The sequence below is a fragment of the Vidua chalybeata genome, chromosome 7 (genome assembly GCF_026979565.1).
Source record: "Vidua chalybeata isolate OUT-0048 chromosome 7, bVidCha1 merged haplotype, whole genome shotgun sequence".
Lineage (NCBI taxonomy): Eukaryota > Metazoa > Chordata > Aves > Passeriformes > Viduidae > Vidua > Vidua chalybeata.
Window position 1 is genome coordinate 11,989,049 of NC_071536.1, and position 15,328 is coordinate 12,004,376.

General features: G+C 36.9%; 1 protein-coding gene across 1 annotated transcript; it reads left to right on the forward strand.

Annotated features, from left to right (window-relative positions):
• The first annotated feature begins 234 nt into the window (after nucleotides 1-234).
• On the forward strand, nucleotides 235-14,027 carry SGO2 (shugoshin 2). The gene is made up of 10 exons (XM_053948360.1): nucleotides 235-504; nucleotides 3,870-4,003; nucleotides 5,885-6,049; nucleotides 6,608-6,783; nucleotides 7,138-7,215; nucleotides 7,954-8,036; nucleotides 8,426-8,652; nucleotides 9,125-9,286; nucleotides 11,860-12,004; nucleotides 13,607-14,027. The coding sequence occupies exons 3-10, from the start codon at nucleotides 5,905-5,907 to the stop codon at nucleotides 13,710-13,712; spliced, it is 1,122 nt and encodes a 373-aa protein (XP_053804335.1). The 5' UTR covers nucleotides 235-504; nucleotides 3,870-4,003; nucleotides 5,885-5,904; the 3' UTR covers nucleotides 13,713-14,027.
• The last annotated feature ends 1,301 nt before the right edge of the window (nucleotides 14,028-15,328 follow it).

Sequence of the window (15,328 nt, forward strand, 5' to 3'; positions counted from 1 at the left end):
GGATGTGTGACCAGAGCTCTGAAAGGACATCACAAGAAATCCTAAGCATAGTTCACGGCACTAAAAATGCAGCTCTTTTTGAACCGATGACACCGTGGCTTCTTTAAAAACCGATCTTTAATTAGGGCCGCTTTAACTTCCCGGGCCACTGGCTCGCCCCTCCCATCCCCGGGGCGCTGCTCCGGCCGGGAGCGGAAAGCGCCGCGCGCCCTCGGCCCGGAGAGCGGGGGCAGCGCTCAGGGCCCGGCCGGGCCGGCGCCCCGCGTTACCTGCGCGCCGCTGCTCCGCAAAATGGAAGCGGGCCGTGCCGTGCCGAGCCGAGCGGGGACAGCAGAGAGGCAGCCCGTGTGCCCCGGCCGCGCCATCCCCTCCCCAGAGTCCCTGCCGCGGGCCAGCCGGGTGCAGGGGCCCCCGGGGCTCGGCTGCCGCTGCTCCCCGGCGCTGCCGTAGGGGCTCCCTCAGGCGCCCTCCCAAGTGGCTGACCCGCCTGCAGTCGGCTGCTCTGTAAGGCACAAACCGTGCTTTTTTTTTTTTTTTTTTTAATTATAAGGGTTTATTCAGAGTGTGTTTGGTTCTGTTGCTGTTTCTATAGTCTCCATAGTAAGAATGTTAGAATGGTTTGACTTGGAAGGGGACCTTGAAGATCATCTACTTCCAACCACCCCCCACCTTGAACACGGGTGGGGCATCCACAGCTTCCCTGGGCAGCCTGTTCCAGTGCCTCACAACCCTTACAGAAAATAATTTTTTATTTTCCTAATAGCTAATATAAACCTGTTCTCTTTCAATTTGAACTCGTTTCCTCTTGTCCTGGCACTACATGCTTGTATAAATACTAATGCTCATCTTTCCTTTAAGTCCCTTTAAGGTGCTGGAAGGCTGCAGTTAGGTCACCCCAAAGCCTTCTTTTCTCCAGACTGAACAAACACAATTCCTCACCTTTCCTCAAAAGAGAGGTGCTCCATTTCTCCAATCTCCAGGTGACCTCCTCTGGAGTCACTCCACCAGGTCCCTGTCCCTCCTGTGCTGGCCCCCAGAGCTGGATGCAGTGTTCCAGGTGGGATCTCAGAGCAGAGGGGCAGAATCCCCTGCCTTGCCCTGCTGCCCATGGAGCTTTGGATGCAGCCCAGGTCCTGTTTGGCTTTCTGGGCTGGGAGTGCCCATTGCTGGGTCGTGTCCAGCATCCCCTCCACCAGCTCCCCCCAAGTCCTTCAGCAGGGCAGCTCTCGATCTGAGAGCAGCTTGAGCTGACTCCTGACATGGTGGTGCTGGGTTGATGGCAGGTGATCTTGAAGGACTCTTCAACCTTGATGATTCTGTGATTCAGTAATGCAGGCAAGATGCCTCGCCCTCATGCAGTCATTTTAAAAAGACATTCAGAAAGTGTCCTATTAAATTCCGTGTCTGACATATGACGTGTGGTCATCAAAATGCATGCAATGAACAATAGAAAGGTAAAGAAAATAGGTTCTTGTTACACTTTTGTCTCAGCCTCATTACACATAGTTTATATACATGAAAAATATTTCTAAAATGCAGCTGCATTTTCTTAAAAAAGAAATTGCAACATTATGTCTAGTTCCCATTTAATTCTCCTTTATTTGCTTACAAAGTTTGGTTTTTTGCCCAATCATACAGTAAGAAATAATCCTTTTGGATACAACTCGCACATAAAAGTGCAAAAAACAGAACCAAACTCTGGATTTGTGCAGACTTTCTGGAATGTATGAGCTGGTTATATGTTTAGAATATATAATATACAATATATTATATATAATATATAATATTTTATATATCATATTTACTATATAATGAGATAACTAAATCCCAGATATTAACAGTTTATTTTTATTGCTACCTGAAGTCCAGTAAAAATCCAGTTACTTAACTGTACATTGCACATATAAGAAATGTGCCTACATTGTATTTAAATAGTTTATTCAGTTATATTTGCAATTCCTATTGATTTTCATCTTGTATTATCCTATTTTTTTACTCCTAATTTCCTTTTGGAGGTGTTTTGTCACCAATTTAAGGTAATTAACACTTCAGCTACAGGCTCACTTGAAAAAGATCAAATGATATGTAACACACAGCAGCTACAGTTTCAGCTGTGTCGCTTGCTTTATTCTGGTCTGTTACTGCATTTTTATTTTTGAGATTACCTAAATATTCATGGAATACTGTGTTTTCAGTTAATATTTAGGACCATAAACTTTTAATTCAGACTTTCCTTCAGTCAAAAGAACAACATTAGAGGAAAGAGCCAAATAAATAATATAAATCATCATCTGATCCTAGTACAGGGATAATAAATTATCTTTGAAATTGTGTAACTCTGAGTGATCACTTATTACTTAAAACTCACTTTCTTTTTATCTTAATGCAGATTTGCATTCAAATGGCAGTTCAGGCCATGTAGCAAAGCCATAAAGTAAACACGTTTAATTTTTCTTGGCATCTAATCATGCTCCAATTGCAGCAAAGAGAGGGAATGGCCAAGCACCAAGGCTCCCTGTGCCTCCTGGACAGTTCTTGACCAAGAGTGTACCCAGAAGCCAGGTATCTGATGCTTAATATCTAATGAATTAACACAAGTTACATGTCACTGAATGCAATACAGGCTGATAATTCATGGATGTTTGATTTACTGTAAAACAAGCAAAAATAAGTATACTAGATGGTTTTTGTGGAATAATGGTATCTAGTTTAACTGTATCTTTAGTAAGGATATGTTTTCCCTTACTCACTGGGAATAGCTCATGTATAGCAATTGCAACTTAAATGTGGCCATTGTTGTCAAATGTTATTGTGTAAGTACAGCTTTTGGTCTTTCTCACTCTAAAACATTCACTTAATGAAGCTGCAGTTTTCCATGCTTCTTTTCACCTTTAAGCTGGCTTGGTTTTGCCTCAAAAGTCTGAACAATGTTCCTGTATTTCTGCACTGTGAGACCAGAATGATATACACAGTTTCAGTCAATACACACACACACACAAACACACACACATATATATAAACAAACAATGCAATAGGTTTTGGACTTCAGATTTAACCATGTGAATTACCATTACAATTCAGGCTTAGTACAGCATTTACTTGGCATAGAAGTGTGCAGCATAACCAGCAAAGTGCCTTTTGAGCTGCATGTTTTGGGAAATGAACACAGGGATGTTTTTGTTTTGGTGTTTACTAGTTTCCCAAGGAAGCCAGGCTTACATACTCATCCTCTGTATATTTGTGTTTCACCTCACTAATTTCAGTCAAATTTGATAAAGAGGAAGAGGCATTAAGAAATGGATTTTTCATTAAGCTTGTGCAAAAAGTGGTGTAATTAGAGGAAGATAGGTTCTTAATACTATAATTTCAGCAAAAGCTGTATCATGAGCTCAGATCCTGTTGAACGTAAGAAAATCCAGAAAGAGAGAAGCTGTTCTACATAATCAACCACCAGAAGTGCTTTAGTCATAGCTCACACTGTATTAGGCACTATAGGATTAATTCTTCTCAGACATGAATATATATGAATCTAGTAAGGTACAAGTTCAGTTCCCACATGGTTAGAGCTTTCACAAGAGTGTGTGTCTTTCCCTCACTATCTTTCATTTCTATTCAGTTTAAAGACCAGTCATAGGATCCCAAGTGACTGAAACTCATAATTCTGCTCTTAATATACATTTAAGATATATAGGCTGTGAAACTTGGCAGTGCTTTAAGTTCTGCCCTGCTTTGAGGAGCTGGCAATTAACTGGAGATTTGTATATGTGAAGTGTTCCAGTGTGGGAGTTCCTCAGTGAAGTGTAAAGGAAAGTATGACCATGGGGGGAAAAGGAATACTTCACATTTTATTTTAAATTTATTGCCCACAGTAGTGACATAAACATTAAATGGAAGCAAATTGGTGATTGCCTCTTCAAGACTTGGAGCAGTTGTGGAATTGGAGGAAATGAAAACTCTTTGTTGGATCTGGAGGAAAACACTGCTTTGGGGAAAAGAGGAGGAGGTAAGTTTTATTTGATTGGTTTTCTGGTTTTAAAGTTATGTAAGGTTATTTGCTCTTTTATTTGGCCAGAGTTTTATAGTGGCTACAGTCACTTCCAAGTTTCCTTGTAAGGGAAAACATACCAAAGGTATATGATGTGTGCTGGATCAAAGCTGTATTTTAAGGGTTTGCATCTTCAGGGCCACACTGAGAAACTCTGTCATACATCATTCACTAAAACAGGTAGAAGCAAGGGACTCTCCAGATGCTATTTAGAGCAGATCATGAAAATAGTAAGTTCATGAAGATCCATTTTCACATAATGCTACTTCTATTTCATGTGTGATTCCTTTGACTTACTTTATAGAATATTGTAATGTTGGTACACAGCAAGGTAAGGTTTTTGTGACGGTTACTGCTGATGCTTTTTATTTCAACCTTCTGAATCTCTGTAAATATTTAAAAAACATTAATTCGGCTTACTCTAAAATTACCAATTCCTAGATCAAATGTAGCAATTAATGTCCACCTGAACTAGTGGTAGAACTGGGCATATGTAGCCAGTAAAAGAGAATGTAGGTGAAGAGCCTGTTAAAGGGCTTTTGGACTTAAAAGAGATTTTGGGAAAAAGCATTTACTTAGACTAAAGTACTTCCATGCAATTCACAGTCCTAATATTACCTGAACCACATTAAAACTGGGCTTGCTCAAATTCTGTTGTCAGAGACTTCCTGCCCTTCCAAGTCTGTAGGTATGCAGGCAGCATATAATCTACTAGGCTATAAATTTATCACGGTTGTCTTCCGAACTGCCCTGATTCCTGTCTATACATTGTTATTCCATGTATTACTAATAGCTCAAAATCAGCCAGAAAGAAATTTAAGTTGCCATTGAGAAGGAACTACATGTTTTTCTCCCTTAAACCTATAGGAAGTCTTGGAACTGAAAGCCAGACACCTCAAACTCTTCGTAAAAATCTCTGACAGCTAAGTAGAGTATCTGGAGTTTTCTACTCCCTTCCTCACAGTGCACTGAGATTGATGCTAAGCGTTCATATCCTTAATGTCTATTTTTTTTTTTAATTTAATCGTATGTTATTAATGGTTGGTATTGAAAATGGTTTTCAAAGATACGCAGCTGGGAAGTTACAAACACCCAACTCCTTTTTAAACCACACAGAGATGTCACTAAAGAGCCGGAACCGCGGATTAGCGGTTGATGACCTCCGCATACCCCACTTCTGAAACGTCCTGGACCGAATGTAAGAGCACAGCTGAGATATTTTAACTCGGCACATCCTGCACCTGTGTCACCTGCGCACCCTCGCCCGCTCCGCGCTCCGCGAGTCCCGCTCGCGCCGCGCGCGCCCGGCCCAACGGCCCCGCCTGGCCGCGAGCCCTGGCGCGCGCGCGGCCGTTGGCCCTGAGGGCTCCGGGGCGGGCGGGGCCTGGCCGGGGAGCGACCCCGCCCGCGCCGCCGCTGGCCGGCCCGTCTCTGCTTCTCGTGCTTTCGGCTTGATTTTGCACCGTTTGTGAGGCGGTTCATTTCAATGCGTCAGTTTTAAATCTGTCTTGACAAAGCACGAGCTGGTCTGGTGAAGTGGTAGAACCTGGGGTTTTTCCCATTTTATGTGTAAACTTGTATAGTTAATGTGAGGGAACAGACAAGCTAAAAGAATCTATGATCGTTTCAGGTTTCATGGTTTACTAGTTAAGTATTGTGTCTCTCTGTGTTAATGTCTCATTGTGTTGATTAATTCATTAATCTTTTAATTAATTGAACAAAGGTAAAAACTGAAGCAATTCTTTCAACTTCAGACACAAATCCTTGTAAGACATAATAAACTCAATTTTGAAAAGTGTAAAAAAGATAATTTATTTATTTGGATGTTCCCCTTGACAGTGTACAGATTCATTTTGAGGATGGATAAAGGCACAACTGCTAAATCATCATCTGCTATGTTCACCTCAAATGCTGCTAAAGGATGGATGACGAGGAGAGATGGAGCATTACAAGCTGCAAAATGGAATGCTTCTTTAGCTTCTAAAATCAAAACTAAATTAATAAGTAAGTCCTGTTAAAACTGAAGCTGTGTACTGTACTTAGAATGTATATATGGCTTCAAAAGGAATACTAATTGTATTTAATACGATTAGCTGAAATTCTGCCTGTTACAACCATTCTGTAACAGATAAGTATAGGTAGGTTTTCAAAAAGACAGTGGAAATATATATTTTTAATATAAAGCTTTTTTTCTTTATGTTGTCAAAACTCAAATTTATTATGAGAATGTTTGGTGTTTTAATTTGTAAAATTTATAATTTTTTAATATTTGTAAATGTTTTTATGCCCATGAAACTATAAATTTTTAAATATTTTCTTCTTAAAACAACCTTATTTTTAAAAATCCAGCCTAGAGCAGAATCCATGCATGAAATAAACTTGAAGCAGACAGAGTAGTCATCAGAATGGCAGCTACATAAACTGTTTTATATTGGAAAGCTTTAGGCTTTGCTGTTGTTGCACTAGAACCTACAGATAAAAACATTATCATATAGTGATAGTTCACACAGAAAGGGCCTGGAATTGAAGCTGTTGAAAATAATATTATTTTGTCTCCTTTAGATAACTCATCTATGTTTAAAGTATCTTTGCAACAAAATAACAAAGCATTAGCTGTGGCATTGAGTGTTGAAAAAGAAAATTCTCGCAAGCTAAAGAATGAGAAGATTTTTCTTCAGAAGGAAGTCGAAAAACTGCAGCTTCATAATATCTCACTTCGTCAAAAACTAACCTGTTTGGTATGCTGCAAATAATATTATTTATACTTACAACAGCTAAACTAAGCGTTTATCTTTTTTTGAAACTTAATATTACTTCTTAAAGTGGTGGCTTAAAATACATGTCCCTGATTTGTAAAGTTACATCACCTGACAGCATAATCTTTACCTTTAATTTTTCTTTTTTAGCTTTTCTTGAGCTATTTTGTCTATCAGTGTGTATATCTATAGCTATTTTAGTCCCAGGTTCACCTTTATATTTATAGGTATTGAGATGAGTTTGTGCTCAATTAAGTAATAAAAAATGCAGCATAGACTCACCTTTTATATCTTGTCTCTTCTTACCACTTAAAATATTTTTTCTATTATATGCAGAATAAAACTCTTGTTGGAATAGATGCATTTTTGAATGAAAACCTCTTAACTGCAATAGAAATAAGCAGTCCTTCTGAGGTAAGATGTGTTTTCAACTTTACCATATTGAACACATCTTCCAGGCTAAGATTTTCAAAGCATCAAATTGAGTGCAATATTGAAATACTGTTTGTATTGTAAACCATTTACCCCAACTCCTTAAAACTTGGGATTAAACCAGTATATTAAAATAGATTGAATTTTACTGTACTGAAAAATTAGGATTTAATCTGGTTTCCAGAGTACCTAAAAGCTAAATATCAGTTAGCCTAAAAGAAGAATAATGTGGTTAAAAATAAAAGCTTAGCACTTCAGTATGTAGTGAGCAAGCTACCTGCCTTCCTTGCTTAGTGCTGCAATAAATATCTTACAACTGGGAACTTAACCAGAAAACACAGTCCATGTTAGTCCTTGTGTCATGGAAAAAATACAATTAATTTAAAAAAAGGAAAATACTGTGTTGTCTGTTCTCAACTTGCTTAGTGTTCCTCTGTGCTTCTATATGTATAATGTAGTTTGTATGAGTTATAGCTACATTTAGAAAGTCTGTACATTCCTTTGGGATAAAAGTAGGTTATATATTTTGATGAATTTTGTAACAAAATATTTTGCTCTAAAATTATTGCATGTGTTTGAATATCGTGTGTCTTCCACCAGTGCATGTATTTTTTTCCCATTCATTTTTGTGGTGTTTTTTTCCCTGTGGGTATTTCCAAACCATAAAACGTAAGAGAATATTTAACTCTTTGCATTTCCCTGCTGTTCTTCTTTTGAAAGGATCTCCAGAGTTCCTTTCCCCTGTCAGCTGGCCCAAGCAGCCCTACTGGTGACAAGTTTAGGAGTGCACATCGGTCAGCTCGGTAGGTGGTTGTATGAAATGCCAGAAGTGGTTGGTGTCTGTGGCTTTCTCTTACAGCTAATCTTTGTACATTGTCCTAGGTAGTTTTGAGGTAATGAGAAATCGTTTCCTGTTTAATCCAGAAATTACCTGTTTGCAACTCAGAATTTAGAGAGAGAGTGGTAGACAAAACTTGTGTTTGAGTAACTCACTGCTTGTATCATGTGATCTTACCAGCCCAAAGCAGTATTCGCTATCATCAAAAATACATTTGCCCCAAGACAGAACCCAGTATTATACTTGACTTCTTGTTTTCAGCTATTATGTGTTATTAAGGGAACATTTTGAGCAATTTAATGTCATGATAGAAAATGTAACAAAAATCTTCACAGTAAAATTTTCTCTTTTCAGATCTGTACAATTGCCAGCAAAGCTTCCTTTCATTGCAACAGCTAATGCAAAACAGCAGGGTAGCCCTTCTCTGGGCGGAGCATCAAATTCTTACAAGTGTACCACTAATGTGACAGAGGAGATGCATTCAGATCAAGTCAAGTTTGCATCACTCTTGCCTTCTGGTACAAATAATCAAAAGTTCATTGAAACAGAACCAATGGTTAACAAGAATAGATTTTTGAAAGGTATGATGCATTTCTGTGTAAGTGATTTATTTTTCAGGCTCTCTGAGAATTAGTATTTAATAATTCTTTACTCAATTACTCATTACTTTCTTACTATACAGAAGGTATAGTAAGATTCCTAAACTGTAATAAACTAGTGAAAAATAAATGCTCATCCATAAATATAGATGTCCTGACAATCATTTATAGAATAATATTCATTGAAATTACATAGCTAAGATAACCAAAAAATAGCTGAAGTAGTTATAGGAAAATAGTTTTATTTATGTCCAATTTCAAAAGTCCGACTTCAGTAAATTATGAAATTAGCTTCAGTTTACTAAATTTTTAAGGACAAACCATAGAATGTGTGTATTCAGTTAAAAAAAAAAGTGTAATTTTCCATACTTCTGGTTCAGCCTTCAGTAGTTGTAAGCAGATAACTATACTCTGTCTTCTTTTCACCAAGCTGCTGAAATTTTTCTCTTTGCAGAAAATCAACTGTGTGCAGAATTAGGTTGCAATAGTGCCTTCCTGACTCATGGAAAAAATACACAATCCTTAGAACAGTCTGAGGAGCCTACAGAAAAATATCATGGTAGTTTATTGCCATCCTATGAAAATGTGACTGAAAGAAAGAAAAATGCAGTACTTTGTAAGTCAAAAACTCAACCTAATATAAAGTATTTTGATAAAAAATGTAGGTCATTGAATCTGCCTCATCATGATATCAACAGTAGCAGCAACACTAATGATACAAATTTGCAGGAAGGTTCAAGTGATTTGTCTCACCTAATTCCTTCACCTCTTAAATTTAACAGTGAAAGTAAGACAGGTTTTAACAAGCTGCCTTTTACTGACGTGATGAAGCCTGAAGAAACTGTCTATGATGCTGATATGGAGTTGACTGCCAGTGATGCAGGTGAACTACTCACAGTTACAGCAAAAAGCAATTATAAATTGCACCAAAATAAAATTAATAATGCCAATTCTGACAAAATATTACCAAATTTCAGAAAAGTAAAATATTCTAAGAAGGATAAAGAAAAAATTGAAAGCAAGACTGAAGTCCATTCAAATTTGCATGCAGAAGACAGGCACTCTAGGGCTGACAGTAATGAAACTTCAGAAACTACTGATTCACAAACTCAGCTATTCCAAAGTCAGACAGAACAGCTACCTGCAGGAAATTCTGTAGAGCAACAGAATAGAACAAGTAAAGCTAAGGATGCCAGCAGGACATACCAGGTTAATGTAATGAATCCAAGAAAACAAGAGACAAATAAAGGAACTTTCTCAGAAATGTTTGGAGAAGTGGAAAGCAGAATACAAAAAACAGACTCATGCTCATCTGTTAACAGGATCCCACCAGAAGTTTATTGTGCTGAAAATCTAGCATTCCAAGATAACATTTCTGATGTCTTGCCTTTAGAGGAAGGCCTTCTGAATACAAATGAGAAAGATAACAAACCAACAATACAGAGGAAAGCTTCTCAAAATCTTTCCAAAGCAAACACAGAAAAATCCTGTAGAGAGGAAAATGGCCAGTATGGAGAATATATTTCAAAAAAATCTCAAACAGAGATAGACCAATGTGACAGCAGCAAGAGAAAACAAGACCAGAAGAGTATTACACAGAGAAAAAACAACAAAAAAAGTAGTTACAGACAAGGTAGAGAAACTGACAGCCCTCCTAAAGTCAGTCAGAAAGCAGACCAAAAGAGCAGCCATTTTTCGCCAGGCAGATTGAAGCGTACATTGGCAAAGGCCAGCCGGAAAGCATATGTAATACCAAAGGAAAATCTTACACGGTTCTCAATTTGTAAAAATGAAGGATTAAAAAATAAGGCTTCATTGCTTGCAGAGGCTGGAAAGAAAATAACTGTAACTCAGCAAATGCAAGTAGCTTTAGTTACTCAGAATGGTGCAGCTCTGAATACACCACAAGCTAAAGAACAGGTTGATGATGATGCTAACAGGTTAATGAAGGCAGATTCCTCAGAAGTGGCAAATAAAACATGCCACATAAGTAATTTTCCTGATAAGCATGTAAAGCACAAATGGAGGTTTAGTTCTGATATTACTGACACCAGACGAGAAAAAAGTTATTTTAGGCATATTGCTCAGGGGGGTCAGAATATTTTGGATGACCAGGAAGTCCCTCATGAAATGAATTCCTTTGTGAGTAAGTTGAAGCCTATGACTGAAGTTGAATGCTGTGAGAATATGCCATTTAAGGCAGAGAGCTCTTCCCAGGATGGTCTTCCTGATGTGGAGCTCCCAGCTCTTGATAACCACAATGCTTCCATCAACTTCTCCATATTGAAAAGCTCTGAAATCCACAGGCAAAATTATCACAATGAAGCACCGGATGCTGAAAAAACAGAACAAAATATGGATTGTATTTCTAAACAGAGTAACAAAAATACTCTGACACCTTGTCATGGTAAGTGTGATAGTGCCTGAAATAGTGGTAACATGTCTTCTCTTAATTCTATCCTCTCATTGCTTGTTAAAAGCAGATAAAACAGGAGTGGAAAAGGGTAAGAAAATCACCAAAATCTTCTATATCATGTATCAGTTATAATATTTTTTTTTAATTGTGGTGACTAATAGCCTTATTACTTTTCAGTATATCCCAAGATGATACTTAGTAGGGCAGATATAAGTAGTCTACATTCTTGAGAAGCAATTTAGTTAAAGCATGTATTCCTTTTTTGAAGAATTCCATTACATTCAAAAAATTGGGGATTGAAAGATAAAATAGCTTGAGCTTTTATCCAAGAGAAACAAGATAGGACTACACTGTTCCCTTCTTAAATGGAAAATATATCTGGACTTAAAGATTTCATTATTGTTTCTTTAGAAACACTGCAACTCAACAGGAATTCCGGTATCTAAAAAGTATGTTGAATAGGTTTTTCTATTATCTGCCCATGTGCCAATTTTGATGTGACAATCTCTTTTTTAAATAAGATACATTAAGAGCATAAGAAAACTTTAATGTAGTCTGGAAGATAGGCTTAAATTCTTCTATAATAAATGCAATTATTATAATGCAATGTAATGGAGTTAATACAGTGGATTTGTGCTGAGTATCTTTAGTGTAGGAGCAGTAATCAATATACCTGAATTAAGAAACACATATCAAAAATAATTATTAATTGAAGTTAACATAATGATTCATGAAATATTTAAAATTAAGCACATAAACTGCTGTATTTACAGGGAGAAAAGCTTTCCAAGAACTGACAAATACTAGTATACAATTTCACACTTCTGTACCTAAATCCCCCCAAACTTTAGAAGACTCAGCAGCACCACTTAGACGAGGCAGACCCACTATTTGCTACAAGGAACCCAATCTTCACAGGTAGGTACACATAAATTGGGGCTTCTGTTCTTGTCTTTTGCATACGTAATCCCCAGTAAAGACTGGTTATTAAACCCCCAAATAAACAGTGGAGCTGTCACAAATCTCTTTTGCAAAGATACTTCACTGTTGATATAAAGCTTCTCCAATTAGTGGGGCAGAATTTCCAAGTGCCAAAGTAAGACAAGAATAGTATTCTAATTCTAAAATATAGTTTGGACTAATAGAAAATAATAATGAATTTTGATGTTTATGATTATATAAACCCCTTTAGAGATGAATAATTATGAATGTTATACTTAAAGGAAAATTATACCATAATAATGTCCTTGTAGTCTTGTCAAATGGAAAGGAAATTTATGTACTAATATTATATAATTCAGTAGTTTTAATTCAACTAACTGTATGTAATATAAAAAATCATTTAAGACATATTAATTTGATAGTTAGTTACATTGGATATACTATTTTATAATTAATTTACCTCTTACTATTCTTAGCAAATTTAGTGGCACAAGATTTTATAGGTTATTAAATTACAAGACATAAATTGTGAAATAACTTCTAAAATTTAAAAGGGGATTTGAAACCCAAACACCATTAAGAAAACTAATATATTTGCCCTTACATTAATGATGTAAATATAAATAGACCTTTAGGTTCACTACTTCTGAAAATATTCTGTGGGATTTTTGCCAGAAAGTTGTCGAGATTTTTCTGTTTGGTTTGGATTTTTTTTAAGTGTAATATTAATTTAAGGAACCGTTCCACTGTGTTGAATGTGTGTTAGTAGGATGTATATTCATGAGGTAAAGGCTTCAGTGGAACAGGAGAATGAAAGGATTATAGCAACTTATTTTATGATAGAGGTATAAAAAGCCTTTTTTTCTGGCCATGCTGTGGAAGGAGAAGATAAATGCACAAACTGAAAAAAAATTAGAGCACTGTTCTCATACAGCCTCAAAATATTTTTTACTTCTGTGAGTAAGCTAACAACTGAAGCAGTGAAACTGAGCAAAAGTAGGAGCTAAAAGTAATGTAGGAAGTCTTCACTTTACCACTGGCAATTCAGAAATATTTATGCCAGATAACTTATTAAAAAATGGAAAGATATTAGAGTCACACTTTTATTTTAATAATTGACTTATATGTTAAAATTCTCTAGTATTATATGTTGACACATTGCCACTCTTTTACCCCAAAATTATAAGTTCTGTATTTCTGAGAAATGGTAACTAATAACAGAAAAAAATGTTGATGTCAATTGACATTTTAGACTATTGTCTCCTATTTATATTTTAGGTAGATTTACACTGTCTTGAATGGGTGCTGTTAAGTGTTTGGTTTAAATAAGTTTTGAATTTTGTTTTATAGAAATATCACATCCTCATATGATAGAGGTCACATATTTCTAGCATTATTTCGGAAAGCAGTAGTGTCTTGCTTTTTCAGACATACTTATTTTCCACAAATTTAATTTCTTTAGCGTATCAAGCTTTCATTAATGCCATTTACCATTTGAACTATTTTGATTACATTACTGTAGTTGCATATGTGCTTGATGATATTCATACTGATGTCTTTTGCTTCTTTTCTTTACAGCAAATTAAGGAGAGGGGATCGATTTACAGATACACAATTCCTGAATTCTCCAGTCTACAAAGTAAAAAATAAAGGAAATTTTAAAAGCAAAGCAAAATTTTATTGAGGAAGAGAGAATTGCCTTTATGGACAATACTTCTAAAATTGAAGTACAATTGTTTATGTATATATGTAAATGCTTAGTAATATAGAGTGTTTGTTGTTCTTTGATTAGTAAAGGTCTTTCATAGTAAAATTTTCTGGAGAAGAACCTCTATAAAAGGGGCACAGAATACTGAGGAAGACATATACATGTTAGGTTCACTCCTGTTTTGCATTTCTGGTCAGTAATTTATAATCTGTTCAAATGGTTTTCAGCACTTCTTAAATTGTTAGAAAAGATATGTTTTAATGAGAAATAAAAATAAACCAGCTTTGGGAATTGTACTGTGAGTTTTTCATGTTTATTTTGCGTGGAACCTTTTCTCAGTGCTGGTTGGAATGGATACATGCATGCCAAATTGTTATGAATTTAGTGAAATAGATGGAGATAGTAGTTTTTTGATAGTTGACTTTTGGATTTGACAGAATCACACTGAGATTTGAATAAGGAAATCTCATTGAGAAATAATGGAGGAAAGTCAAGTGCCCACAGTATGTGCCAGAGGCAGCAAGGAAGAAAAAAGCACAGCAGGAGGAATTCAGCAGCAAATAGGATCTAGACAAAGCAACACCTTGAGTTTCCGATTGAGAGTGCCAGTGTGACAAGTAATACAATAATGTCATACCATTCAGCTTTCAGGGTTTTGTACTGCTTCCCCTCTGCATTCCATAATGTGCTTTCAGCTGACAGTTTTCTGGCAGTATCTGATTTGTAGATGCTACCAGAGGCTTACTACCCACACAACTTTTACACATTACAATGGATAAGGTTCAGGTTAATTTTGCAACAGAGAGGCATTTTTCATGAGATAGAGATAAGTTAACTTATTTTGGTTGTAGATGGTGGTTCTTCATGCATATGCAGTAGATGTTACCATTTTCTCTGATAACATTCTACAGACAAACTGACAAAGTATGGATTTGTTAAGGTGAGGTGAGTTGAAAAGCTGGAAGGTTGTGATTAGTGCCAAATGGTCCAGCTGGAGGCAGAACATGAGAGCTCCTTAGGGTTTCACACTGCTGCCAGCAGTGATTAACACGTTCACTAACAACCTGTATGAGCCAGTGCACCCTACACAGGTCTGCAGTTGATTGGAAACTGGAAGGAGTGGCTGAAATACCCCATGGTTCTGTCACCGTTCAGACGGATCTGGTCAGGCTGGAGGAATGTGGTGAGAGCAATCTCAAGTTCAATAGGAGGAACCTACATCCTTCTCCTGTGAGTTGCCAAAATTTCAGCTGTATATTTTGACAGAAAAGGGACTCATACATATCAAAACACACTCCTGGATATAATTTTCAGGTGTGTCCATTCTACATGTAAGTCTGGAACTATAACCATAAACACCAAGAGGTGTAAATGTATTATTTACAAACTAATAATACCACAGCTATTTTCTGCTGTGGTTATTTTGTTATTGTCTGTAGCCCTAAGGCAGCTTCCTCAAGGTCCTGTAGGACTTTCCATGTATGAATTTAGAGTTAAATGTATCGCTAGTGAGATAGTTTATGAAGGGGACATTTATTCCCTAAACAGAGAGTTGTCTAGCTGTGCTTACCAGTTGCAAAGATAATGTAGAG

Excerpts from the sequence above, each read along its gene's own strand:
- SGO2 (XM_053948360.1), top strand. The coding sequence starts at position 5,905 with ATGGATAAAGGCACAACTGCTAAATCATCATCTGCTATGTTCACCTCA. Across the intron at positions 6,050-6,607 it reads AATCAAAACTAAATTAATAA|ATAACTCATCTATGTTTAAA; the intron begins GTAAGTCCTGTT and ends TGTCTCCTTTAG. Across the intron at positions 9,287-11,859 it reads AAAGAAAAATGCAGTACTTT|GGAGAAAAGCTTTCCAAGAA; the intron begins GTAAGTCAAAAA and ends CTGTATTTACAG.